The sequence below is a fragment of the Seriola dumerili genome, unplaced genomic scaffold, assembly GCF_002260705.1.
Source record: "Seriola dumerili isolate Sdu_G_001 unplaced genomic scaffold, Sdu_1.0 BDQW01000242.1, whole genome shotgun sequence".
In the NCBI taxonomy this organism is placed as follows: Eukaryota; Metazoa; Chordata; class Actinopteri; order Carangiformes; family Carangidae; genus Seriola; species Seriola dumerili.
Window position 1 is genome coordinate 7,368,085 of NW_019174497.1, and position 26,426 is coordinate 7,394,510.

Sequence of the window (26,426 nt, forward strand, 5' to 3'; positions counted from 1 at the left end):
AAAAGCTGTCAGCCTCGTAACATCATCAGCAGTTGATGTGTGAACTGTTACTGTGACCTTTGGTATTTTTCTATTTCTATGCAGTGTGTTTATCTTCTTTTATCTCTTTAGCAATGCTAACAGCATTACAGTCAAACTGAAGTATCTGAACTATCAGATGGATTGCCATGAACCGTTGTACGGACATTCATGTCCCCTGAGGATGTTTCCTTATTTCTGTACTTTTTAAAACCAAACATTAAAGGAGCTATTTGTAAGTTTTGCTATCGCTACATAGCTAACGTTAGCATTGGCAGCTGTTTACTTACCAGTCCAGAAGAAACATTGTGAGTCCAGCATCAAACTCTATTCCTTTACTCACCAACAGCTGTCAGCAGAGGTGGAAACAAACACCAGTGTTAACTCTTGTCTCTATCACGTCTTTTCTTCTACTGAAGTTAGCATGCTAACCAGCTAGCTTTTCCGATAGCAACTCACTGTAGCCTCCGATCTGCCCTGAAGACAAAGTGCTGCTCAGAGGACGTATTATTATTATATTACCTCGTCTTGTAAACGATGGCTGAAGCTCTTGTCAAGCGATAATCACCACCACCTGCTCCCAGCAAGAAACCACGTTCACCACAGCCTCTTTAATGTTGTTTATTGTTGTAAATAAACCTCTGTTTAACACCTTCTTCTTTCTCTTCCTTCCTTTTCTCCTTCCCTTGTTTCTCAGGCCTCAACCACCGATTCCTCTCGGCAACAGCCCGGGTGGGGTAGGAGTTTACCCAGGCGCAATTACCATGGCAACGACAGCCACACCATCCCCACACCTGACCTCAGACTGCTCCAGCAACTCAGCCAGCCCTGAACCAGCCATCCCCGTCATCCAGAGCACGTATGGGGTCAAGTCCGAGCCCGTCAGTGGCGGAGGCAGCAACGGTGGTGGGGTCGGAGCCCTGGATCTGCCCAGCGACCCCACCAACGGAGACGACGACATGGACATGTACGAGGACTTTGAGGACGAGCCCAAGTCAGACTATAGCAGTGACCACGAGACACGGGAGGCCGTCAGTGCCAACTGAGTGTGCTCAGGGTGTCAGTTTGTAAAAAGAGAAAAATGAAAAACTCTCGTTATACTCAGAAACACTTTTTAAAAGCATAGTTTATTACAGAGACCTTCAGGCGACCTATCAGGACATGCTGCGTCACACACTGAGCATGCCCAGACAGGATTTTAACCTCAGCGGACATGCTCAGAAAGTTCTTGGGACAGTGTATTGATGGACGTCCATTTGAAGAAGAGGGCTGATGGGGGGAAAAAAATGTGACCCGAGAACACAACCTGAACAGATACTCAGACATCCAGCTGACAATGATCTTCAGTATCCTACAACTTTGACAATCTTACCCGGAGCGAACAAGAGTTAGAAGAGAGAAGGAGAGAGAGGACAAATGAGCGACAAACACATGGAGCTGTGTGGTTTGTAAAGAGCATGCATGGATTTTGAAGCATCAGGAATTGGTCTTCAACAGCTATTTGGTCTTAAATGTTTAAAGAGTGATTTAGTTTTTATCATTATGTATTTACTTTTTTGTGTTTTTTTTTCCTTTTTGTTTTTTTGTTCTATAGACTTTTTTCTGACAGGTCACTGCCTGTACAAACTCTGGACTGTCGGAACTTGAAATTTGAAAAGTTTTAATATAAATCCTAGCTCTTGTAATCTTATAGTCTTACTTTTGTTTCTTACGAATACATCTACATCTTTTTTTTCTGACAAACTGCTTACATTACATTACTGTTAGATTTTTTTTTTTTTTTTTTTTTTAAATATCCCAGCTCAGGTATGATGTGCCAGCTTGTGAATGTGTTTTGTTTTGTTTGTTTTCATACAAAAAGAGTGGTAGGACTTTTCAGATTGTCAATGAAATAAAGGGAGCAAAATCCCTTATATCACATTATTATTATCATTATTATTATCATTATTATTATTATTATTATTATTATTATTATTATCAAGTAAGTAGGTAAGTACCCAGACATTGTACAGATTTTCTTCAAATGTGCCAAACCTACATTCACATTCACTTGGGATGTTGTAGTCTTAACTTCCAATGCTGCAAAAAAGTCTTATACAATCAGCTTTTTCTATCTGATGAGATGAGTTCCTACTCGGTCACTGCTGGCTCCCCTCCTGGCCCAATCACAGGCAGCGCTCAGGGAGGATGTGTTCTCATCGCACTCGCTCACTCACACACACACACACACACACACACACATTTTGCGTCTCTCTCTGGCAGCCACTGCGGCTTTCAGACGCCGTTAGAGGAGCAGCATCGCAGCATCGAAGGAGTCTGCTCTTCTATTCCACTGCATTGGTGCTTTCATAAACCACATTGCCCACAGTTCCTTGAGGCCAAACACTCTTAACACATTGTGCAGCAAGTGCAGCACAGTACGGTGAACCAAACCCCCGACATTTAGCATTTGTCACTTTCAATCAGGCTAAAGGTAAAGATATTTTTTTGGCTTAATTTCCGAGACACTTGAGATAATTCACGAGTCTTAAAAGTGTACCTTGAGCTCTGTTCAATCAGCATCACATGAGCGGGGAAGGAGCCGCCCCTGGAAGACCCTACTGTAGGATTAGAGTTTCTAATATTCTGGATCCCTTAACTGTATTTTGAATTGTGCTTTGAATCGGTACGAAAAATGTACAAAATGTTACTATTTTTGTTAGCTTGTTAATATTTTTAAATGTCTTCTCAGCATCACGTGGGGAAAGTTACACAAAACTTGTGTTTTAAAGAAGAATTTATATAGTTGCAAAAAAAAAAGGTGGGTTTAATAGGTCTGTTATTTCAAAAAGGGTACCTTTTCTACGTTGCATGTATATTTTACAGACGAGTAAATTATTTAGAGAAGAATGGAGGAAAAAAAAAAAGGTGCATAATTCTCACTCAGCATCTCAGTCACAACCAAACCCCGGTTTAGAGCACACACAAGTTTTTCCACAGTCTGAAGCGAGATGTTCCTCTTTTGGTCTCGGAGCAGCCGGTGGTCAGCACCGAGCTGGGCGTGTGCACGCTTTTTTCCTCTGTTTTACTCAGATGTCACATTCTTTCTCTGAACACACGTCATTTTTTTTTTTTTTTTTTTTTTTTTTTTTTTTTTTCTTTGTCTCTTTTCACCACAATCTCCGCAGTTTGAACATGTTTCCATTTTCAACACCTGTGACCTCAGGTGGTTTCTGGGTGCTCTGTTTTAGTTGTTTCCCATGCCTTCTCTTCGTGACCATATCTGGCAATTTTTTTTTTTTTTTTACTTGGAAAAGCTTCACAAGCTGGGACTGAACATTGGTTTTTCTGCTTGCATTATGGGAAAAAGCCTCATGCATAGACATTTCTGTTAGTGTCATACACATCCTAAGCACTGGATATAAATTCTATGTTTTTTTTGTTTTTTTTTAGTATTGACTAATGTGAAGTTGTTGTTTGATTTTCAACATTATAAATTAGAACAGTCAAAAGTTGAGGAGGCCTCGTACATGCCAGGCACCAGTAAATTGCCATTTCTTTAGAAGCATTTCATTTATTTAAGCAAAAAAAACTTTTCGTTGCTGCAGCTCTAGCGCCGCCTGAAGGGGTCACATCACCTCTGACCTCTTTAAAAAAAAAAAAGGTAACCTCATGCTCTTTGTCAGTTGTGACTTGCAGAAGCAGAACACACATTTTCTGGTCATACACATTTTTGTGATGAGTATTGTATTTGAAATTCAATTGTGCGTTTTAACATTTCATTGTATTTATTAGCCAGCTTTGGCTCTAAAAAGTGTCAATAAAACTTGGTGAGAAAGACAATCAAAAAAAAAATTCAAATAAATAAATAAATAAAAATTTGACTTGAGAATTTCTTTGCAAACCTGTCACTTCATCCTTGTTTTTCAAGTGTTTCTTTGACTGAGAGTTGAATATTTTGCACAACTATATTTACAGAAAAGCACTCGTACCTATTGTGTTCTGCGTGTGAAAGCCCTCTGCACAAGATTCAGGTAGTGCTGCATGAATTTTTATTTCCATTACTCTTGAATAGTGCACTTACTTTCCAGGGATCTAATAATTTCCAACACAAGGCTTTCTGTTTCCAAAGTAGAGCTATTCCACTCCGTCTTTATATTTTGGTGGCCCATTACAGTAAATGTGGCCTATTGTTCCATTGTGTGTGTGTGTGTGTGTGTGTGTGTATGTGTTGTGTGAGGTAACGCCACACATTCTGACTGTGCTGTGGTGTATACGCCACGGCGCCGGTACTCGCTGCAGCCAATCCCAGCATTTCAGAGAGGGAAACAGAGAGCGCAGCCATATGCAGCCACATCATAAATCTAATTGTAATTCCCAAATCAACTGTAGCGTCACCCTGCGAGGGGCGCCGGCAAGTTTGTCACACACTCCTTTGTGTGCATTCGTGTGTGTGTGTGTGTGTGTGTGCGCGCTGTGCTATAGCTCTTGGTTGGGAGGGGTGTTTGAAATCATACTTGTGCTGTTGCCATGCTAATCTCGTTAAATAAGTCATCATAATTTACATTTCCTTTTTCCTTTCTGCAGGATGAACATTTAGCTGTTTGCAAGTTGACAGATTGTTTCTGTGTGTGCTTGCTTGTGCAAAGCTTTCAGCACCTTAACAAAGGATTGTGTAGTTCATCATAGTGCAGTCATGGTTGCATAGCATGATACACACATTTATATATATATATATGTGATATGATATGATATATACATACAAACTTCATTAATCCCCGAAGGAAACTGACGTAATCCTCACTTTCCGTTCAGTTTTCCCAGTTGTTAAAGCTACTGGTAGCTACATGTAAAGAGATTAGTCAAGTGGACCTCATGTCATATATGAAAATAATTGTTGTATTCATGGAGTGTGAGAGCTGGGTGGGGTCTGAAAACAAGTCTGTAAAAAAAACAAGTAGAAGACTGTAGTTTCTGTGGTAATTCAGCTGATGCACTCTTGAATTGTCCTAATGAGGAGGGTTCCACACAGTTTGGTTTAGTGCCCTTCAGATATGTGTTAACACACAAAAATACTACACAAAAAAAGTTAAATTACCTCGTTAAAAATGTGAAAAATTACATTTACTCTTTCAGAAAGGGTACTTACATTACACCAGAGGAGGAACTAAAAAGTTTCCACGTCTCACTTTTGTAAGGTGCCTGTTAGACCGTGATTTGGCTTCCAAACTCGTTGTGATGTCACAAAATCATCGCTCAGAGAAAGTTTTCCCCCTGCAGCAGATGAGCGTGAAAACAGCCTTCTAGCGTCAAACTGTGCACACAGGCCAACATCAATCTGCTCAGTGAAGTTCAAACACCCGTGTGAGGTGTCAGGAAGCAGCACACTTTTGAGAGGAGGGAACTTTAAAGAAGATCCAATGATCCTTTTCATGTGAACGGATGAGTTGTGTTGTTTATCAACCAGGAAACTGCAGTTACCGAACACATCATCGCTGAGACCAGACGAACGAGAAGAGAAGAGAGGTATAAACCTGGATGTCTGGGAGTACAGAGTGACAGCTCGCCTTGTTATCGTGCTAATTGTTCTTCTCAAGTGAGGGAGAGAAATTGACATAGTGATAAACTGAGCGGTAATTACACAGGCTTTGAATTTACCTTTCTTTCTCGTCAGGTTGAGGAGGGCGGGGGGTGTGTGTGTGTGTGTGTGTGTGTGTGGGGGGGGGTTGATGAGGTATAATGACATGGTTTCTTCATGAAAGCCTGGTCTTGGATGGACCCCCTAGGCAAATTCACTTTTTGATTTTTAAAAACCATCTTGAAGAGTAGAAAGAACAAAATCCTTTCTTGTCTTTTTTTCCCCTCCTCACTGATCGGGCCTTTAGATCAAGAGAATTATAAATTGTTATTACAAAGGAGGAGCCCCCTTCAGACGTGTTGGAGAGGCTCTTTCAATGAGGCATCAAAGCCACCATGTTTATGATCATGGAGGCTCCACTACTCATTAAAGCGCACAGAATGGTCACGGTGCTGCAACGCGCTGCCGTCCTCTTTGAGCTAAGAGCTCATGATGCTTAATCATTCAAATGCTTTTGAATCAAAAGGAGGATAATTGACCCCTGCACTTCCGCTGAGTTGATCCTGTTTCAGTGAGCAGTGTGATTTTGTAGGTACAAAGTCGTCTAGATGTCAACATTTAATTGAGAGTGAAACTGTTTTCAGTGAATTTCAACACGATGCAAGTTTAATCATGTGGAATAAAAACAAAGTTCATACAAAAAATTCAGGTCATTTGAGGTCAGACATGTTTTTTTTTCTTAACAAAAATGTAAATAGCATTTTTGCAGTGGTTTGTTTCAGTTTGCAGTGTCTATTAATCTAATGTTCTTCTTCTGTTTGTTCAAAACACACCTGATTCATATACTCTACCAAACATCTGTTCTCTGGTAGATCTTTGCTGGGGAACCACCAAAGGCCGACAGCTGAGGAGGATGGTGATGTCTTTCTCTAATTTTCCATGTATTTAGAAACTGAAATTTTAACCTGATGATGACGATACTAGATGATGAAGACAAGGGATCACCACGGTATTACAATTCATCCTGAGGGGAACATGAATGTGTATATACTGTATATAAAATTCATTAAAAGAAATTTTACCCAAAACTACATATGCCAACCTCATGGTGGCACTACAGAAGAAGTCAGGGAACCACCCAAGTCAGGAGGATTCATCCTCTGGGGACCATGAAGATCTGCAAAAAATGAAATAAATAAAAACAAATGAATATATGAAGTTAAAAAATAAATAAAAAGATAAAATAAATAATAATTGAGATATTACAGTCTGAACCACAATTATGGATTGACAGACAAACAGACTGACATTGCCATAAAGACAATGTCAGGACTTGCTTCAACTTGTTGCTTCAGATACATATATATATATATATATATATATATATATGGAAAAGGTAGTAGGACTTAATATGACACTAGAATATAAAGTGTGTGTAGGCGGCACAGATGGGCAGTGGTTAAGGTTCTGGGTTTGAACCTGACTGCTGGTCCGTGTGGAGTTTACGCCTGTAGGTGTTAATGCCAGCATGGTTGTTTGTCTCTTAAGCTAATGGATGGATGGACAAAGCATGTGTTTTAAGTACGGCTTTGTATGCACCCCTTCAATTACACAATGTATGCAAACAAAAAAAAGATTTCTCCTAATATACTCATCCTGATAAAGCAAATCAATCTCATTTTAGGAAAACATGTACCGTGCATTAGTTGTATTGTAAAATCTTCCCTTGAATACATTGTTGGACAATTTTTAGCTAATGAAAACAATTATAAATTGGGAGGGGGGCTTATTAGAATTCCAAAGGTCAGCAGCCTTGGGAGGCCTTCAACAATAACAAAAAAGCTGAATGCATTACCTGAATAAAAGAAAATCATACAAAAAAAATCCCTTTGAAAGGAGTTGCTTTAGCTATGTCTGTGTTTCCATGTCTTTGAAACATTGCATAAAGGCCTATACTTCTTTTTTTAATGCAGTTAGAACTGAAAAAAAATCTACAGCACTTATTCAGGAAAATGGGCAACGGACAAAAGGCCAATTTTTCCTTTTTGAGGATAAGTCCTTGGGTCGTTTTAAGTGCATTAGTCCGCTAATTAAATATTATATGTTTAACGAAAAATGCCACTTTGAAAGCAGCTGGATTGTTTGACTCAAAGACGCTGCTGTAGCCTTGATCAGTGGAACTGTGTGCGAACACGGGGAGGTAAAGAACGCCATTGTTGCCAGTCCTCCCCTCATTTGACCTGCAGTCATCCTCTCTACTGATTTTACAATCACATTCTCTTTTGTGCTCTCCTCAGAGATAAAGACACTAGACACAGTTATGCAGAGGAGGGGACTCAGATGTTTCTGAGCATGTTGCATCCATTTTGCATAGTCCGATGTGTTTGTTTCATTGACTGCACATCAACTCATTGTTCACTGGTTAAAACGGTACGAAGCTCTCCCTGCTACCAGTTTAGAAGACAAGCTCAACAACCTTGGATTAAAACAATAGAAAGTTTCACACTTGAATGTTTCTCAATCTAATGAAAATGTAGAGTAACATTTCTTCCATCCATGAGCCGTACCAAGCCGGAGTACCTGGAGGGAAACCAGTCCACACAGATACATAGGCCCTGACTGAACTAAGGTGCGAACCCAGGACCTTCTTGCTGTGAGGCGACACTGCTAATCACTGCACCACCTTACCGTCCTTCTAATATTTCAATATATTACAATTTCAATGGTTTGATATTTTCATCTCAGTAGAGGTATTCACTTCCTCCTTTTCTTCAAGAGTTTTAACCTCGATCTTTACTGCCACAGTTTCTCTAGGAATTATAAACAGGATTTATACTTTGAAAGCAGAGGTTCACTGCAAATGCAAGTAGTAGTGTTCCCCTTTACGTAGCCAGGCAGAAAGTAAAGGTGTGGAGGCTGGGATGGTGGATTGATGGACCGGAGTTTCACAGCATCACATATTTTCTAAATTTTGATGTAAAAAAATATATTGGTAGTGAATGCAATGAATGTTTCCCAATAACAATTGATCTTAGTAGTTAAGAGTATTTCCTACAAATAAATCTTTATAAACTCTTAAATTCTTAAATTTCTGCAGCACTTCAGAGTGAGTGCATGCACATGCGGTTTAGAGCGTTTTAATGTCAGCTCTCTGTGTTTCTGAAGGTGATGTCACAAATTAACAAAAATGATAAGAACTTATACTAAACATGCAGTTTGAGATTCATCCTGCAGGTTAAAGAACTTCTTCAGATGCTCCTAATCTCCTGTGGGTGGGACGGACTCATTAAACTACAATAAAATCCAGTCTTCTATGACAACGTTTTTGGGAAACTCCTTAATCTTTAAACAGAAACCACCATTTTGTATAAAAGCCCAAAAATAATGTATCCAAAAATAAAAAAGGTCACTGTTCTTCAGCCTTTTCGTTTACAGTCATAACACTGGTCTCCTTTCTTTCTTTTTTTTATTTCACAACCAAAAACTCAGAATGTGAAGAAGAGATACTGAAAGAAATTTACAGAGGAACAAATATGCTATAAAGTTGAAATATATGTTTTTTTTTTATCCATTCTATAAACTTTAGCATAAAAGAGGGAATATAAGGCCTGTAGTAACTAAACACTTTGGAGCCATAGCCACAAGTCTGAACCAGTTCTGTTGCAGTGACATGTGGAAAATGCTAAAATGCTTTGCACAGATAGAATCAGGAGACTGCGAGTTTTCAAACAATGCATAATTTGTCACGGTTGTGTGAAGATTGAGGTACAGACCAAAACACACCTACGGTAGCACTACCAAGGCCAAAGTCCTACAGGTCGGAGCATGTATAAAAGGTTTGAAAGGTTAAACTCAAAAGGGTTTTTGCAAGACGGATTTAATGATGCTCTGTACGGTTGTTGGTGTGTGGCCATGTGACATGATCAAAAGCTGCGGAACCGCTACTAAACCTTGGACCGTGTGGTGAGTTTTGTCAAGTTTTGTCTCCATTTGTTTTCCCTACAGAATCCACTCCTGGCAACTAAAGCCTGATTAAGGGCTTCATGATTACGTTTAGGCAACTCAAAGCACTTGGTTAAGGTTCTGGAAACATTGTGGTTATGACGAATATATCACAAGGTTCGGCAAACCAAAGCACTTGGTTAGGTTTTGAGAAAGGTCACGGTCTTGGTAGAAGACTGAAAAAGTCGACACTGATTTGAAGGATTAGACTGTCGAGCTAACGAGCTTTGTACTCTCTGCCATCCACCCCGCCTCCCTCCCCACGAGTTTTCACTGCAGTGTAACGCCACACTTTCTCCTGCACTGCAACAAACCCATCACCAGTGAACAGAACCCAGGTGGCGTTACAGTTCCCCCTCCATTGCGTACAGTAAAACAAATTAGTTGTGTGTAAATATGAGTCGTAGTAGAGATGGGTTGTAATGCACGCATCATAATACTTTAACTGAACTAGTGTCCCCTGCAGTTGTGCCTCATATGGAAGTATGCACACCTATTGATTACAGGTTGCAGTAGCCACATTACCCACATGAGAAAGGGCTGAAACACCTTTGATCACGAGCCGCTCTCAAACACAGCATTGAAGATTATTGTAGCCTCAGATCACTGAGTAAAAAGTTGCATTTGATATATGTGGAACCACCAATTACAGCGCTCACTGCTGTCTCCTCATATTGTTTTGTTGATTTATAATCACTTTACTTTTTATGTAGGTTTGATTGAAGCATAAAAAAAGGGGAGAAGGTTTTTCCTGCGGTGCCCTTTTTGTTATTGTTTCAAAAGAAGAGCACTTGATCGTATTTTTGACCTCTGTGTTTGAAGAGGAGCTGAAAAGCAGCAAGATGACATCCGGCAGGAACGACCGCACAGATATCATCGCATACGCAACACATTATGACATTAGAAATCTACAGTCTTATCAAAGCCTTGACATCACATAGCTAAACACATGACATACAGCTGTCAGTTCTTAGAAAGTCACTGTTAGCCACCCTGTCTGCAGCAGCTGACAATAGCTTTCATTCTACACACTGCAGTGATGTAACAAAGCTCAGGCTGCTGAGGTCCTGTCAGGTTACATGTGGACAATAGAGGATTCAGGGACACACTGAGTCTGTCTATAACATAAAAACATCATGTTGTCAAAGAGTACAGATGACAATTTACTGACTGACTTATAGCACCGACAATACAATGTATTTGTATTTACATATGATAAATATGCATTGGTCAGATGTGCAGAACACACTAAACTAAGGAAAACTAAGTAAACTGAGTCAAAATGCTGAGTCACCAATAATCAGTGGCTAAAAAAAAACAGAAAAAGCCAGAGTAAAGAGAGAACGAGAAAATGAAAGAAGCAAAGAGGGACTGTCCAAATTTCTGGCTGAAAAAAAAAAAAAGGAAGCATCGCTGAACGTGCGGTGTTTCCTCGTACGCTGATTTATTTGTGGCAGCCTACCACATTTTGATTTTCAGTTTTTTTGATATTTCAAAATGGTGAAATGTTAGTTTATTGTAGAGCATTGAGTCACTCAGCCCCTCCTCTCTGTGGGAGAGGCAACAGGTGAGATAGATAATACAGAGACAGAGCTGTTTACTTGTTCAGTTATTTATTTGTTACAAACTTGGCAATCAAAATATTTGCAGTGGAGCATCTTACATAGTGTATTATTTAATATTTTAATAATTGACCATGTTGGTATCATAGCTAAGGGTGGGTGGGTGGCCGGAGTGGGTGCAGATGAGGTTCCTAATTTGCAAAATTCTTTGTCCATAATTCCTAATGGCCTGTCTGTTCCTTTGCAACTGTTTTATTTAAACGATGAACGACTTAATCAATACTAACTGCATTTCGGTAACAAATGGAGCATTGTATTCATTTAGTTACAACATCAGTCACATGATGCTTAATATATTGGCATCAGCTGATCAAAATCCTGCTGGTGGTCTGTGTCTTTGTTCACTGAGGAACTTTAGAGTGATGAAGCCTCCACCAGCCGCAGCTCTGCTGGGTTTCATTATTCAGACTGTTGACACGGAATCACGGACTCATGATTCACATGATCATGAACTTGAAACGTCCCAAATGATGAGGGCGGGATCAGAATAGTATTAAACTGACTAACTGTCACTGTAGACCCTGTTGATGACAAATACTGGGACGCGTTAAGCAGGAAAGTATTTATACAGTTAAACTGTATTAATTGCGGCCGCAGCATGTGCAGTATGTATTTCTTCTCTGGGCCCAGCATACCGGCTTCTCATACCTCACTGAACCTAATGGAACCCAGCCGATCAACCAATCAGTGTTATTACTGTCACCTGTGCTAGTTCTCATGTGACAAGTCTAAACGTCTGCTGCGACCTCCTGGGCTGTAAATCCTTTTCAGTTGGTTCAACTTCAAAATGTACGTTTCTGACTTAATTTAAAGTTAAATAATTTGTTCAAAATCTTTAAGTTGTGAAAATGGAAAACCAACGAAGGTGAGTTCATTCAACTTGAGAAAACAAGCTCAAACACAATATGCGAGGCTGCTCCCAGTGACCTTCATACATTATAATCATTCTGACTGAACGGAAACAACCATAACTTATCTCAGCATGTATTGTATATGCATATATATATATATATATATGTAACACAGAGCAAATTCCCATCATGTGTGTTCACAGTTCATTCATTCAACTCATCCATTCATGTAAGAAGAATTACAGTCAGGTGAATTCATGTTTGTAAGTTCTGAAGTGGTCTGAAAATAAAACTAGATCTTGTTTTAAGTTGAATTCACTTCATGAAACTTATATATTGTAAAGTTATTAATTAAAGATTATTTGATTCCACTAAATTCCTGTTTGATGTTTTCCAGTGTAGAAGTCCTTCCTACACGTCTTGCCAACCAACCATCATATTCTTTTATTACAGTATATGTAATGTAGATTGTCTTCTTGTATCATGCATTGATCTGAATTCTAAAACACTCACTAGGTCATTGACTCAGTGAACATTTCAGACAAGTTAATGACCTGCAACAAGGAAGCGTGTGGTAAGGACATCAGTGTAGTGTGTCCCCACTGTTAGGTAGACTATGGTATTTAAAGAAAAGAAAAGTTAGTTATATTCAAATCAAAATGACCCATTCTGAAGGAGTCTGTTGGAGGTGTAGTAACAGCACTTTCAGTCGGTCAGGGAGCAAAGACGCTTTTTACACTGACTTTTGGGCTGAAGCACTTTTATAATGTGGACAAATAGGTGAAGCATTTCACAATTTACTAATGAAAGGAAAAATTTGTGACATGATTTATGTAGAATCAGAATTAAATACTGTCTTTACACACTATTTTGACACAAATAAGCTATTTACTGCTTGATGAACATCCGTGAGGTGCCGACAAAGCAGCTTAACAAGTCTTAAGGACAGAGACAGATTTAAAATAATGCACTGCTCGGTGCAGTAAATAAGTTGAAATGAAAACTTGTTTTCCATCAGAACTGCGGTACGCACTGAATAAGCCTGCAAATAACTCTCTTACGGGTTTTATGATCAGGCTCAGTTTTTGTGGCTTTATGCGACCCGGCTAAATGTGGGAACAATTAATGTGTTTCTGGCGTCAGTCTCATCTCAATTTGCCAAATAAGCTTATCGGCATAGTGACTGTGGTAAAACAAATATTTTAGAAATCACAGTGATAGCAAAACATATTAACTCACACTTCAGCCTGAAATAACAAACAATGGGGAGCACTTTTATAAGCTTATTCTGTGCCTTCCATCCACAGATGATATTGTTCAGTGCAACAAGGAAGGACACGGGTCACATCAGTAAGAACTCTTCTTGGACACACAAAGCAGATAAGGCTACTTCTCATTTAAAACTCATTGGTCCTTTGTCCTCTGTCTCTAGTTCATTGTCAGGCCAAAATATTCCTCTTTCTTCTCAAAGTAGAAGTTGAGTCGTGCTGTGGCGTATCTGGGAGGAGAGCAGAGGGCAGAAGACAGTCGTCAGAGAACACAGACAATTTTGTAAAATGGCAGCATTTCAAGTCTCCTGCTCTATGATAACAAAGTACTGGCTTCAAATCTGACCCTGGACTTTTATTGCATATGCTCTAACATTCCTGTCTGACATTCTAGTTTTTCTTCTATAGGTTTCAAATTCATACAAACACAATACAAATACATAAATCTATCCTCAGCTGACCTGTCCTTATGCCAGCAACTATGTTGATAATAGTAAAAAAGTGTTTCATCTTTTAGAGTGCAGTGTGTGCTGGGTTAAACTCAGGCAGGTGTAAGGAAAAATTGGATAGATCAATAGATAAACGGACAAGGATGCAATGAATTCCTCTGAAAAGTGACCAGACTCGAAAATCATATTGAGTTTAATGAAGGTGGATTCATGAAACATTCACAAACCTAACTCAAGACCCAAGATGAATGTCCACTTATATGGAATTTTATACACTTTACATAGTTAATTAAAATATAAAAATGATTGACTTTCTAAAACCACTCTCTTGTTACTTGATACAGTAGGAATTTGATTATCAAAGGATGAGTGTACATTAAATGTAACAACAAATATCCCATTTAGTTAGTTATTTCAAATATCACACAAATGTATGAAATAACTTAAATTGTTGCATAAAAACATGAGATATACACAATATTCCATACACATTACACCTCTGAGTCCAATTTAAACAAATAAAATTACATGGTCATGCTGGAAAATCAAGTCTGCAACACAACTAACTTGTCCATGTCTGTACACAGTAAATTAAGATCATTAAGCAAAATCTTATTGGATTAAAGGACAAAACAGAACATTTAAAATTGGCACTTTTGTTTTGTTTGTAAAGTTTCCTCTGGTGCAGTGGTTCTGTCAGACCAAGGACTTAACCATTGAAATAAAACTCACAGAACACCTAACTTCCCAACATCAACAAGACCAGTAAGGCCTACTGCTTCAGCAGTACTGTGGTGAACTCGTGTGGAAAAGTATCAGCTGATACAAAGTTTTCATCATCAGCACTTGCATCAAGTCGCTGTAGCTTGTCTGTTGTGTTCATTGTGTCGGAGGTTTCATTTGATTTTCTGTTCAATGACCAGGTCTTAAGAGTTACTACTGATAACTGATTGAACTGATTAAGCACCGTCCACATTTCCTTTTAAATGATCATTTTTGACGTGCATCGTAAAACATAAACTGTAAACTGTCGTAGCAACGTGAGTAGACAGTGTCGCCAAACGGTTCGTTGCAGTGAAGTCCAACAACACTGCAAAACAGCCAGTTCAAATAATAATGTTTGAATTTACATACCAGTTGATTTAATATTGAAAACAACACGTGTGTGCTACTCGCTACAGGGCTTTGTGGACACTCGCAGATAGTTTGACAAAACTGAAATTCAAAACATGATATTTTAACAAATGTAATCGCGGACCACTGGTGGTCCACTGACCACTCTCTGAGAAGGGCTGCTGTAATTAGTGTTTAAGTCACAGCATTGAATAACGGCCAGGGGTGTTTTTGCAGAACATTAATGATGTCACAGTGGAGTTGACCTTTGACCTTTGACCACCAAAATTTTATCAGTTCATCCTCGAGTCCAAACAAATGATTGCACTAAATTTTGAGAAATTCCCTCAAGGTGTTACTGAGACATTCTGTTCACTAGAATGGGACAGATGGACAATCAGACTGATGTATGGACAGACAACCCAAAAACATACGACCTCTATCTGTGGCCGTTGCCGACGGAGAGGCATACTTTTTTTTTTTTAAATTAGCAGGAAACTTTATGTGAAGGTGTATTCATACGACTTAGTATTGCACTTGTCATTAAGTCAGGATTATGCTGTAACTTGTAATAAGAAATCTTGAAGTGTAAAGCATGAGCTGAGATGATCACTATGACATCATCAGGGGTCAATTTCTCAGACTTGAAAACGCATCTCCAGAGCCTCACACAACATCAGAGTTGGAGTAACCAGATCTTTTCATGTGTGAAATTAGAGCAGCTCCTTGACAGGTGTCTCAATACTTCACAAATGTGGAAAATATAACAATAAAAATGTTAAATATGTTATATGAATAACGTGTGTCATGTGTGAAGCAGTTCTTTAAACTACTTGAAAATCTCTTTCATATATCTCGCGATGAACTTCCCCTGGAGCTTTCAGAACATTCACTGAGCTAGTGATAATGTGTTTTTCTAGTGCTCACCCCGGGTCACACAGCAGGCCCTGCTTATAACTCAAGGTGTGCAATGTGTTTTTGTTTTGAAAACTTGCATAATATAGCATCAATTCCCCGTTAAATAAAGCTCTGAGTCTGAAAGCTGTGCCAAAGCCATTTCAGAACTTAACTGTGACAAAAGTGATTTTGTATTTTTTCAAACCATATTATCAAAAGCCTCAATAAATCTGATGTCTGAGTACGCTGTTGCCCTTGGCCATTATATTCTACCCTTTGAAATTAAGTGAAGTTTCAAAGGCACAGAAAATGGGAGGAATAGAGAGGAATTTGTCCTTTAATCAGTGCTTTCGTTGAGCTCGTCGACGCAGAATCAGTTTTCTATCACTTATTGCCGGTGAGACAAAAAGATAATTCAGGCACATGCCTTTTAGTTACTTGTATTCCATCATTCTCTTCCCTACCTGTATCTCTGGGTTCTGTTGTCTGTTCTTTGCAAGAGTTCTTTCTTTCTTGTAGTTTCTTTGCTTCACTTGTGGGTCATCTTTAGATATACAATACACCAGTAGCTTGTTGAAAGAGGTAGGTGTTATATATAGTATGTATCCAACTTTAACCCTGTCTCCTAGACATTATGTTTCTATACAACTAAGCTGTTAATAAAAATTTGGGGCATAGAAATCCTGGCAGCAGAACCTGTATGCAATTTTCACTTCTCTCATTGTGGCTTGGCAAACTCTCACTGGCGTTTTCTCTGGACAGACATAATTTTAAGTAAAGCGTGTGCTACAGAGGATGATTGACAGTTTTCTCTCATGAAGCCTTCTCTCCTCTTGATTGGACAAACAAAACACCTGTTGGGCTGTGACTGCATCTATGGCAGCTGTTCAGCTGTGAACATCACATTTCTCCATGACGATCTTCCAGATTCAGTTTCTGTTAATTATTAGGCAAAAGACAGAATCATGGATCAGTATAAATATACTGAATTAAAAGTGGAGCCTTTACTTACTGTATTTCACTGCCTATGTGAGTGAAAATTAGAGTGTGTGAATGTGAAAAATGATGCGGCCACACTGGTTGTTTCGCATGACTCTGACTTCAGACAAAATGCAGATTTGTTCTGACCAAATCCATTATTAAATATTTTGCAGTATCTCTCCTCATTGTTGTTAGCAAAGAGCAGTGTCCTAAACACTCAGCCGGCAAACACTCAGTAATTGAAACTTATCAACTTTATAGTATTAAAGCTTTTTTAAACTTACACGTAGACTTTTTAAACTATGTAACAAAAATAAAAATCCTCTGCTATGAATAATATTTTGTTCAAAATGTTTTTCACACATAAAAAGTGAAAAAAAAAAAAAAAAAACTGGAAGCATTACTCTTACTTCCTGATTGAGAAATCTGGATCAGGCCTTGTGCCCCGCCCACCACCTGCTGGCTCCAGGTGGACAGGTGAAAGAGCAGAGAGCATTAAGACGGTTAGAGAAGGAAACATCAGAGAGACTCATCCACATGTTTGAGCCTCAGTCAGACCCAGACTCAGATGAGGAGTCTGAGACCAGAACCAGAGACTAGCAGACGGATCAGAACGGTTAGCGCAGTTAGCGTCTTTTATTTGTTTATGTTGTTTGTTAGCTTGTAACTGGCAGTGGCTGACACAGTGTTAGCGCTTATGCTAATGCTAACTCTCTCTCTCTGTACTGACAAGGTTTCAGGTTTATTTAGCCCCGCCCCCTGTCCCCACAAGTTGACTGGTTCCTTAGGTTTGTGAAGTATGAAACATTTGAATCTGTTTTTATGAGACACTGAGTCATTGGTTCACTGCAGTTCAAGGTGGAAACACTCAGTCATGGTGTTGATGTTTATTTCACTCATCATATGTCTCGTACCACAAAAAATAACACTATATAGACTGGGACCTTCTGTATTTGGATCAAGTACCACGTATGTTAAATTTAGTCTAATTTAAAAGGCTACAGCTACAGCTGTTAATTCATTGTATCAGATACATATTTAATAAATATATTGGATTGGTTTTGGGATGAACACATACCCAGTATTAAAGGACTTGGATCAGGAAGCCAAAAACACTTCATGAGGTTTTTTGATTTCTGAAAGATGACCTGGTTTGTCACTGTATCTGTCACTGATTTTGTCAGTGAGTTCTCCAGATTTGATGTAGTTTATATTTGTGCCAGATACTTTAAAGAACAGACACAATTTCTATTGAAGTGTTGGCGTGCACACAGACAAAATACAGAGTCCTGTCAACTGATTTTAAATACATGTCCCATTAACTTTGTCAGTAAGATGATGCTCTTATTCTAAAAAATAAGTCCTCACTCACATTAAAATGACACTTTTAAACTAACAGGATGCAAAATAATTGAACACCACTTGATAAATCTCAAAATCATTAAGTGGACATTTAGTTATTTAAAATAAAAAGTCAAAAGAGTTTCAATGTAAGCTTCTACAAAAAAAAAAAACCTCTGTTCAAAGCATTTTGCACCGTTAATCTAATTACCTGTCCCCTCCACACCCAGCATAAGTGAAATTACATGTGAGTACACCCATTTAGAAGAACAGCAGCCTTCACAGACAATCCCATTCATCCCTGTTTTTATTAAGGCCGACACCTAAAACTAGCGTGCTCAACGTTTATCATCATCAGAGATGAAACTGAGATGTTTTTCTATTTAGCAGAAGGAGAGGAAAATGAACTCCCTCCAAAGCAGGTATTCCCTTTCACAATGTGCTTTTGTGCACAATTCCCCCCAATTTTGCAGTCAGGCTATTCCAAACAGTGGGCCTCCTCCTCATTCATTTCCTCATAATAATGTCTTTGTCAAATAACGGCTCGCCTTGCCAACACGTCCACAAATCTAAACCACTGACTCGCAGACACTTTCAACACATGAATAAAATCATATAAGGAAAGTAAATACGCACGGTGGAGGGAGGGCGGCTTTGCATTCCCCTTGTGGCTCCCTATTGTCACATCTACATCTGGCCCTGGTTAAAGCACAAGGCCCGGGCGACGCCTGTCACTCGATGGGAAGTCGGCGGAGATTTGGCTCAGGGGGATAACAGTGGGAGGAAACACACGCACACACACACACACACACACACACACACACACACACACACACACACACACACAATGTTTTAACTCTAACTTATTATCTCTTCCCTCAACTGAATTTTTTTTTTTTTTTATCATCAAAGAATAAAGCAGCAGTGCAGTGTGGAGAAGGGATGTAAAACCTCATAGTTAAGTGAAGAGAATTCTGACAGGTAAATTAAGGTTAAAGCTGCTTTATTCATTAAATCAAATGTTAAATCTTTTGGTTTCATGTTCCAGTCTCAATGCTCTGGTGGCGTTTGATATTGTACGCTGATGCTAATATGCAAAGGCTACATCCACACTGATACTTTTACATTTTAAAATGGCATTTTAAAACGAAAACGATCTCCGTCCAGACGACCGTTTTAACTCTGTATCATCGTTTCCAAAAGTCTTAGTTTCTGCTCATCTAGACTTTTAAACTAAAACAGGGTCAGCAGCGTTTCCAAGAGTCTCTGTTTTAGGGGCTCGAAAACTGCGGAGTGGTGTGGACATCAGGATTAAATGTTGCAGAACAGATGCATAAAATGTTAAAACTAAAACTAAGACCTGTGCTTGTCAACCACACGGCTGGCAGACACAGTTCAGCTTGAGTTGGAGAAAAATGACCTCGTATTTGTATGTATGTGTGTACTGTATATATATATATATATATATATGAGTGTGTGTGTGTGTGTGTGCTTTCATCATTCATGCTGCAAAGAAAGAGACTGTGCAGATGGCAACAGTCAAGTTTGTCCTCGCTTTTGTCTTCTCCTCATGAGTCTGTCCTTATCGTTCGTTTAAATAGCATAAAACATGTGTGTCTCTCTACATATATGTGTGTGTGTGTGTGTGTGTGTGTGTGTGTGTGTGTGTATGTGTATGTATTACAGGGACAGACCTGGTTCCCCGTGGTTACGGTTGCTCTCAGAGCTCATTTCAGTTTAACCCTCCAGTTGAAGAAACGTAACCCGACCCTCACCCTGCACTTTAGGACAACCTCAGCCGGCAGCTTAGAGGAGCAGACGTCTAGCAGGCGAGCGTGGCCCAGCCAGGGATGAGAGACGTATATGTAAGGGAGGACCGACGGCACGGGAACAATAGTGCCTCTGTGCCTCGGCACCCCTCTGGATCACATTTCCTCCGAGGTCCAGATCGAAATGAGGCGGGGGCCCTGTCGCTGATCTAGCAAGTGGGCAGAGAAAAGCCACACAGAGGGGAGGGTGCCGTATGTCAATAGTGATTAGGATCACGATCACAACTGTGGCGGGTGTGGGGCACACAGGGGAGGGAGAAAGGAGGGAAAAGTGGGGGTGGAGGGAAACATTTTGCCCTCCTGAACTTTATTGTCTGGTTGCTGGTAGTAAGGAATGTCTCCTGGACCTGTTTAAAGACAACTAGCCCCTGTGTGGATTATAAAATGTTTAGAAATAAAAGAAATTAATTTTCTTTAAAGTCTTTGTGAAAGCTCGGCCTTTCATCTTCTTTTTTTTTTTCGCTGAAACGGTTTAAGAGTGAAGAAAAGCAGAGAATTTCATGTGTAAACATTTGTCTGTATTTAGTAGTGACAAGAGGAGTGGGAGCAGTGTGCTTGTCCTGCCTGTTTTATGCCAGATTCTGGATACACAAAGTCTTGAAGCACCGCTGGAAAAAAAAAAGAAAAAAAAAAAAGAAATATTTCCACACTCTGGGCTCAAGTCCCCAATCTTTTATTGCAATTTCTCTGCCAGCAAATTCTTCGTCAGGCGATCCTAATGAAGATCCTGTTTGTCTAAACACTGAAATAAAACGCTGAGAGCTTGAATTCAATGCTCAGGATGTGTTTTTCCACTTGTGTTTATTTAAGTGACGTATGATGATGTTAAGTGCTGTAATAAGGTGGTCCAATGAGTTACAATTTTCTTTGCGGTTTCATGTGTTTTTACATTAAATAGCTGTTGAGGTGGTGTTAATGTGAAGGTGCTGCTTATGTCAGACGACGTCCATTTGAATAGTAGCAATTTGTAACCTGTCTATCTGTCGATGGACAAAACGTCACAGTCATAGAGCTTCAGCAAATGAGAACAAATGTTCATGCGAAGTGACGCAGACACACACTCACTGCCAACTGTGGACACAACGTAACCACATGGAAAAATCTCCTGTTTTTTCTGTTTTCGTGGGACCTTTAAGCTGCTTCTGTCAGAGGTACTAACCTTTGGAAGTCAAAGTCGATGGATGAAAAGCGAGACTGCAGGATGGCCCAGAGACCCCAGAAGAAGTTGGACGCCTGAAGGAGAAGATAGAAAACTTTAAAGCACCAGAGTAGGAAGTTAATTTAGCCAGACTGACTAGATTTCAAAGCACATTGTCAAGATTTGACACACTTGCTTGAGATAATCCAACACTGTGTTGAAGTAGAATTAGATTTGAAAAAATAATTGAATAAAATATATATATATATATATGTATATAAAGCGCTATAGAACATAACAAGAGCAAGGCCAGACTTTATACTTGGTATACTGGATTAGGACTGGGGACGGTTGCAACACTTTTTGCATTTCTCTCAGTTACTCAGAGACTATGTTGTAGGCCAACCAAACTTTTATATATTAAACTTACATCTGTCTGCTAATTACCCATACCATTTACAGATGATAATACATGACATACAGTATTGTTCACAATAGTTATTTGAATGGAAGAATTAAGGTGTTGCAGCTGACCCCAAGCCTGAGGATAATTGCAACATGGAACAGAGATGGTTGCAACATATTAAAAATATGCAAAATTTATCTTTGCTTTTGTCTCAATTAGCATATTACTCTGAAAGTATTTTTTTTTTTACAATAATATTAGTATTATTAGTGTATTTAATATTATTTTTCAAATGCTAGTTATTGACTTTTGTTTTGCATAGAATATAGTACAATTTATTGATTTTATTCCTTATGATGAACAGAACAGGCTAATATAGGGATAAGAGGCTAACAAAATAATTTGCTCAATATTATATAATAATAAAATAATTGGTTGAACTTTATCATTATTATTATCGCATATGTTCTTACTCTTATTCATATGGTTTGATAATGATTTGGCTGCTTAGCTTGGGGACAACAACTTGCGACTGTCATCACCCCACGAGCATGACAGAACATCATGTGCTAGCTAAACACACTTACCTTAGCACATGCTAACCAAGTAAGTTTTGATTAATTCATACAAAAGGTCAGGACAGCTTGACAAAAATATGGCTTGAAAAAAAAAAAATCACTTTCATATTAAACAGATTTTTTACAATAAATGCAGCAGCACATGTCGAATGTGTCTTCTGTCTTTGTGGTGGGAGGAGGGTCTAACTGAGCATGTGCAGAGCGAGTGTCATCACTCTAGCATTTTTCTGATTGGAGGAATAAGACTTGTTGCTTCCATCCCCTGTTGCAACTGTCCCAGTCTCCCCTACCTAACTCAGTTTACATGTTGCTACATGTACCACACAATTAAAACATTTTTCATTGTTTCATTTTGTTGCTCTCATTTTGAATAATGTATTTTTTTCTGCAATATATACATATATATATATATATATATATATATATATGTGTGTGTGTGTGTGTGTGTGTGTGTGTGTGTGTGTGTGTGTGTGTGTGTGTGTGATTTATTAAAACTAAAGCAGTAACATCAAGCAACTTAATGTAATGTGCTTGCACTCTCAGTTCAAAACATGATGTTGCCTTTGAAGGAAACAGCAGCTACAACGTGTGAAGACCATACAATACTCAATTCACCCCTTTAATCCAATTAAAGCTTCAAAAGCACACTTCTTCTTGCCCCCCCCCCCCTGCAGGGAGGTCACAGTGGGGTCAGATGTCAGCGCCTTGCTCAAGGATACGTCAGTGAGGCAAACGCTTGCTGACGGAGACCGAACTGGAGTCATCTAACTGAATGATAGACTCATTAAGGACTGGGAGGTGTTTTAAAAGTGTAGAAATCTGGATCACATTGGTGGTTTTACACTGTGGTGCACGTAAATTAAACATCACAGGTGCTGTATGGCTTCACTAATATTCAACTTTGTTTTTGTGTCATGTTTTGCTACATTCCCTGTGCTACAGAGCAGAACTGTAAAACCACACTTCAGTGACCTCCAGTCGTCGTGTTATAACTGCTGCTGCTGCTGCTGCTGCTCAGTCAGGATGACAAACCTCTGTATTGAATGGTTCCCTCCTTAATGGCTTTGCTCACTTAGGCTTGCGGACTTCCATGCCTCCATAAATTTCTGTTGTTCTCCACCCTTATTGTAAATCTTCTTGGTAGGACCACTAATAGCGAGTCCTAATAAGATCCAGACAGGCCTCTGTTCTGTGGCCCAGTGATATAATCACATTTTTATTTGATAATCAAATAAAGGGTGGAATGAAATACTTGAAGAGCAATGTGCGGTTTTCCCTTGGCTTCTCTCCCCCTCACTGGCAGATTTTCATCTCTAATCTCTGTCTTTAGTGGGAGAGAGAGATTGAGCGTGTTTCTATTATGATTAATAACTGCTCTCCATTAAGCGAGCATTAGTCTAACACTAAGCAGAGGCCGTGGGTGACAGGGAGCCATTGAGAAAAACGAGATGAGAGACGTGTTAGGGAGAGTGACATCACAGAGCCGCGGGCTATAGCCTCAACATCACGGGGGATCCCTGCGGAGGGGAGGATGAGTCGTAAAGACCCCGTGGTGTCCTGGCACAGTTCACCAAGGATTAAGACTGGAGAGAGCCAGCTTCACACCGCAGAGTTTTGGCATCTCGCCAGGCTTTGTCAATGCCACACAGCTTCCACCACAGCAGACTGCTTCCCTTGGTTCCTGAGTTTTCACCATTCATGTGTATCATTAACGACTGAGACTTCACTATGGTGTGACTTCAATGTACTTTGATTATTCCAAGCTTTTACCAAGTGACATGAAAGTGGCACAAAGAGATAAAATTATATTTAATTTAATTGACAAAAGAAGGAATAAAAAAAGGAGAATATTAAAAAGAATCAGATTGAATTAATAATTACTGCTGTCAAAGCCAGTTTAATATAATCAATGATATCATCTGGTTTTTCCAGATGTGATGTGAGATGATTTAAACATCTTGTCAGATCTGTATGGAGCAAATGAATGGTCAAACCAAGTGTGGACAACTTTTACTGTGCCACTTCTGATGACAATGGGAGCAGTGCTGCAATAACAATTGTTTTATTAGCTATTAATCTGATAATTGACTTGATTAATTGTTTTATGTACTGAAAAAAATTCCATCAGTTTCCCAAATCCCAAAGTGACATCTTCACATTGTTTGTTTTCTTCAGACAAACATACAGGCAGTTCATTTACTATCAGAGAAAACCACATATTTCATTTGAGAAAATTTCTCTTAACAATTAATCGATTATCAAAATTGTTTTCAGGTCATCGTAATATTTCATATTATCATAAGACGAGAAGAGAAATTATACAAGGGACCTTGAATGTTTTGTTTCTTTTGTCTCTGGATGGTTGATAAGTAATGAAAAGTTAATGAAGTGAATAACTGTAGGTAATCAACGTTTAGCTGCTGCTGTACGCTGTATATTTTTAAAGAAAGAAGTTTCAGCCCGACACCTTGAAACGATGAAACCAGACCCTGTGATTGTCTCAATTAACAGGCTCCGTGTCCCTCACTTTGACACACGGCTTGTCAAAACCAGCCGAGCTGGAAACTTGGCTTGTAAAGCGTCAGTGATCAATTTCTCCCACTTCCCTCGAGTCCTCCTCGGTTTGTCATAGAAAATCTGATTTCAATCAACATGATGTTATCGCTCCTCTCACTCCATTCCAGGCCATATTTCTTTCCCCCCTCTCTCTCTCTCTCTCACTTCTCCCTCTCTGGTTTTTGGCTGCGACACAAGTTATTTTAAAAAGTAATATGCCTTCTCATCATTTCTGGACAATTTCAAGAGAAATTGGTCAGACAATTCTACATATTGTGTTGAGCTATGAAAGCACTTTTAGACTGATAGCCCAGCACCACTTGAGCCACCAAAGAATGAAAATTGTGGTCATAAGAAAAATAATTTTGGCTGCTGTCTTTCATTTTTCCCTGCGGCAGTTTCTAATCAACTCAGATGGAGTCCATCAAACTCTGAGCAGCGGTGGGTCAGCTGTGGACCGGCTTTGGTTTTTCTTTGAGGAGTTTTTTTTTTTTCTTCTGGGTGCTGGAAAAGTAAATTGTTAAAATGTGATGGTGAGGTGTTGCCGCCCTGCCATTTTAGAGGGCTGCACAAACACATATGGATATTGCTGAAATGGGCACACTAATCTCATAATATTGAGATATTTTAGTCCCTGCAACAGCACAACTTTAGGAAAGGAAATAACTGTTGAGAGATTTGTCACTTTTCAAAGTCTGTCCAAAGTGCTGAGGTACTACATAATGACATATTTCAACATTTCAACAGAGTCAGGGGGAGACAGACACTCACCAGTGAGAATTTGCAGACTTGAATGTAGAGCTGCGTAACTTCTGCCTCTGTAACCGTGACCTCACGTCCTGTGCTGTGCTTGTAACTCTCCAGATAGGCCGTCAGCCAGTCCCTCTGCAGCTCCCGACTCGGATACAGGCTGTAGTTAACATCATTCACACCTTCAACACACGCACGCACGCGCACACACACACACACACACAGTAGAACTTGTGTCTATGTGAAAATTCAACACAAAGACTAAAATAACTGTCAGTTTTGAAGATTTGCCACAGAACTACATCATTTCATCTCCTCAGTCAACAGTCCACACAAATAGTTCAGTGAACATGATGTTACAAACACATAGTAAATTGCCCAGTTTATGACAGCACCTTCAGCTGAACACTGATTTTAAAAATCTTTGTGAGGTTGATGTGGTGCAAATGAAAAGTACAACATGGAGATAAAAATATAAGGACAACAAATATTGACTATCAATTACTTTTACAATAGATTTCTCAATTGACTGTTTGGTTTTAAAAATGTCAGAAAATAGTGAAATAGGCCTTTCCTATATTTTGTGAGACAGACACACTGTCACATGTACTGAGTACATTTACTACCGTACTTCAGTATTTACATGTTATTACTGCTTTTTACCCCACTGTATTTATTGGACACCTACAGATACTAGTTACTTTTAAATGAAGAGTTTACATGGAAATCACTATAAGTTTATATAATATGTTACAGATGGAACTACTCAACAGTAGCTTACATATAGTATCATGGTTGAGATTGGCTCTACATTGACTACAGCAATCATTTTTTGGGCTTTTCTCTGCCTTTATTAAGAGTTGCAGTGAGAGAGACAGACAGGGAAGTTTGGGGTGAGAGAGAGGGGATGACATGCAGCAAAGGGCCGTGGGTTGGATTCGAACCCAACCCTTAGCGCTTAAGGGTTGGGTCGAGTCCTAATGGTAATGTGTCTCTACTATGGTGAGCCCACCGAGGCAAGCAATTATTAATCTATAAACGTAACATGTTATAAAGTCAGAAAAGTAGAG

The 26,426-nt window shown here is 39.2% G+C and overlaps 2 protein-coding genes across 4 annotated transcripts in view; one reads left to right on the top strand and one right to left on the bottom strand.

Annotated features, from left to right (window-relative positions):
• LOC111229733 (transcription factor SOX-6-like) overlaps positions 1 to 1,748 on the top strand; it is a 116,923-nt gene extending 115,175 nt beyond the window's left edge. For 2 of the 3 annotated variants that reach the window (XM_022756198.1, XM_022756199.1), the window contains exon 16: positions 716 to 1,748. In XM_022756198.1, coding sequence (XP_022611919.1) covers positions 716 to 1,064 — 349 coding nt within the window. In that variant the 3' untranslated portion in view covers positions 1,065 to 1,748. The remainder of the gene's footprint in view (positions 1 to 715) is intronic. The other variant, XM_022756200.1, reaches the window with a different exon arrangement.
• A 10,707-nt stretch (positions 1,749 to 12,455) lies between these two features.
• The window catches only part of LOC111229674 (ethanolamine kinase 1-like), a 32,154-nt gene continuing 18,183 nt past the window's right edge, over positions 12,456 to 26,426 (bottom strand). Inside the window, exons 6-8 of the mRNA XM_022756097.1 lie at positions 25,378 to 25,538; positions 21,088 to 21,161; positions 12,456 to 13,548 (exon numbers count right to left, since the gene is read on the bottom strand). Coding sequence (XP_022611818.1) covers positions 13,479 to 13,548; positions 21,088 to 21,161; positions 25,378 to 25,538 — 305 coding nt within the window. The 3' untranslated portion in view covers positions 12,456 to 13,478. The remainder of the gene's footprint in view (positions 13,549 to 21,087; positions 21,162 to 25,377; positions 25,539 to 26,426) is intronic.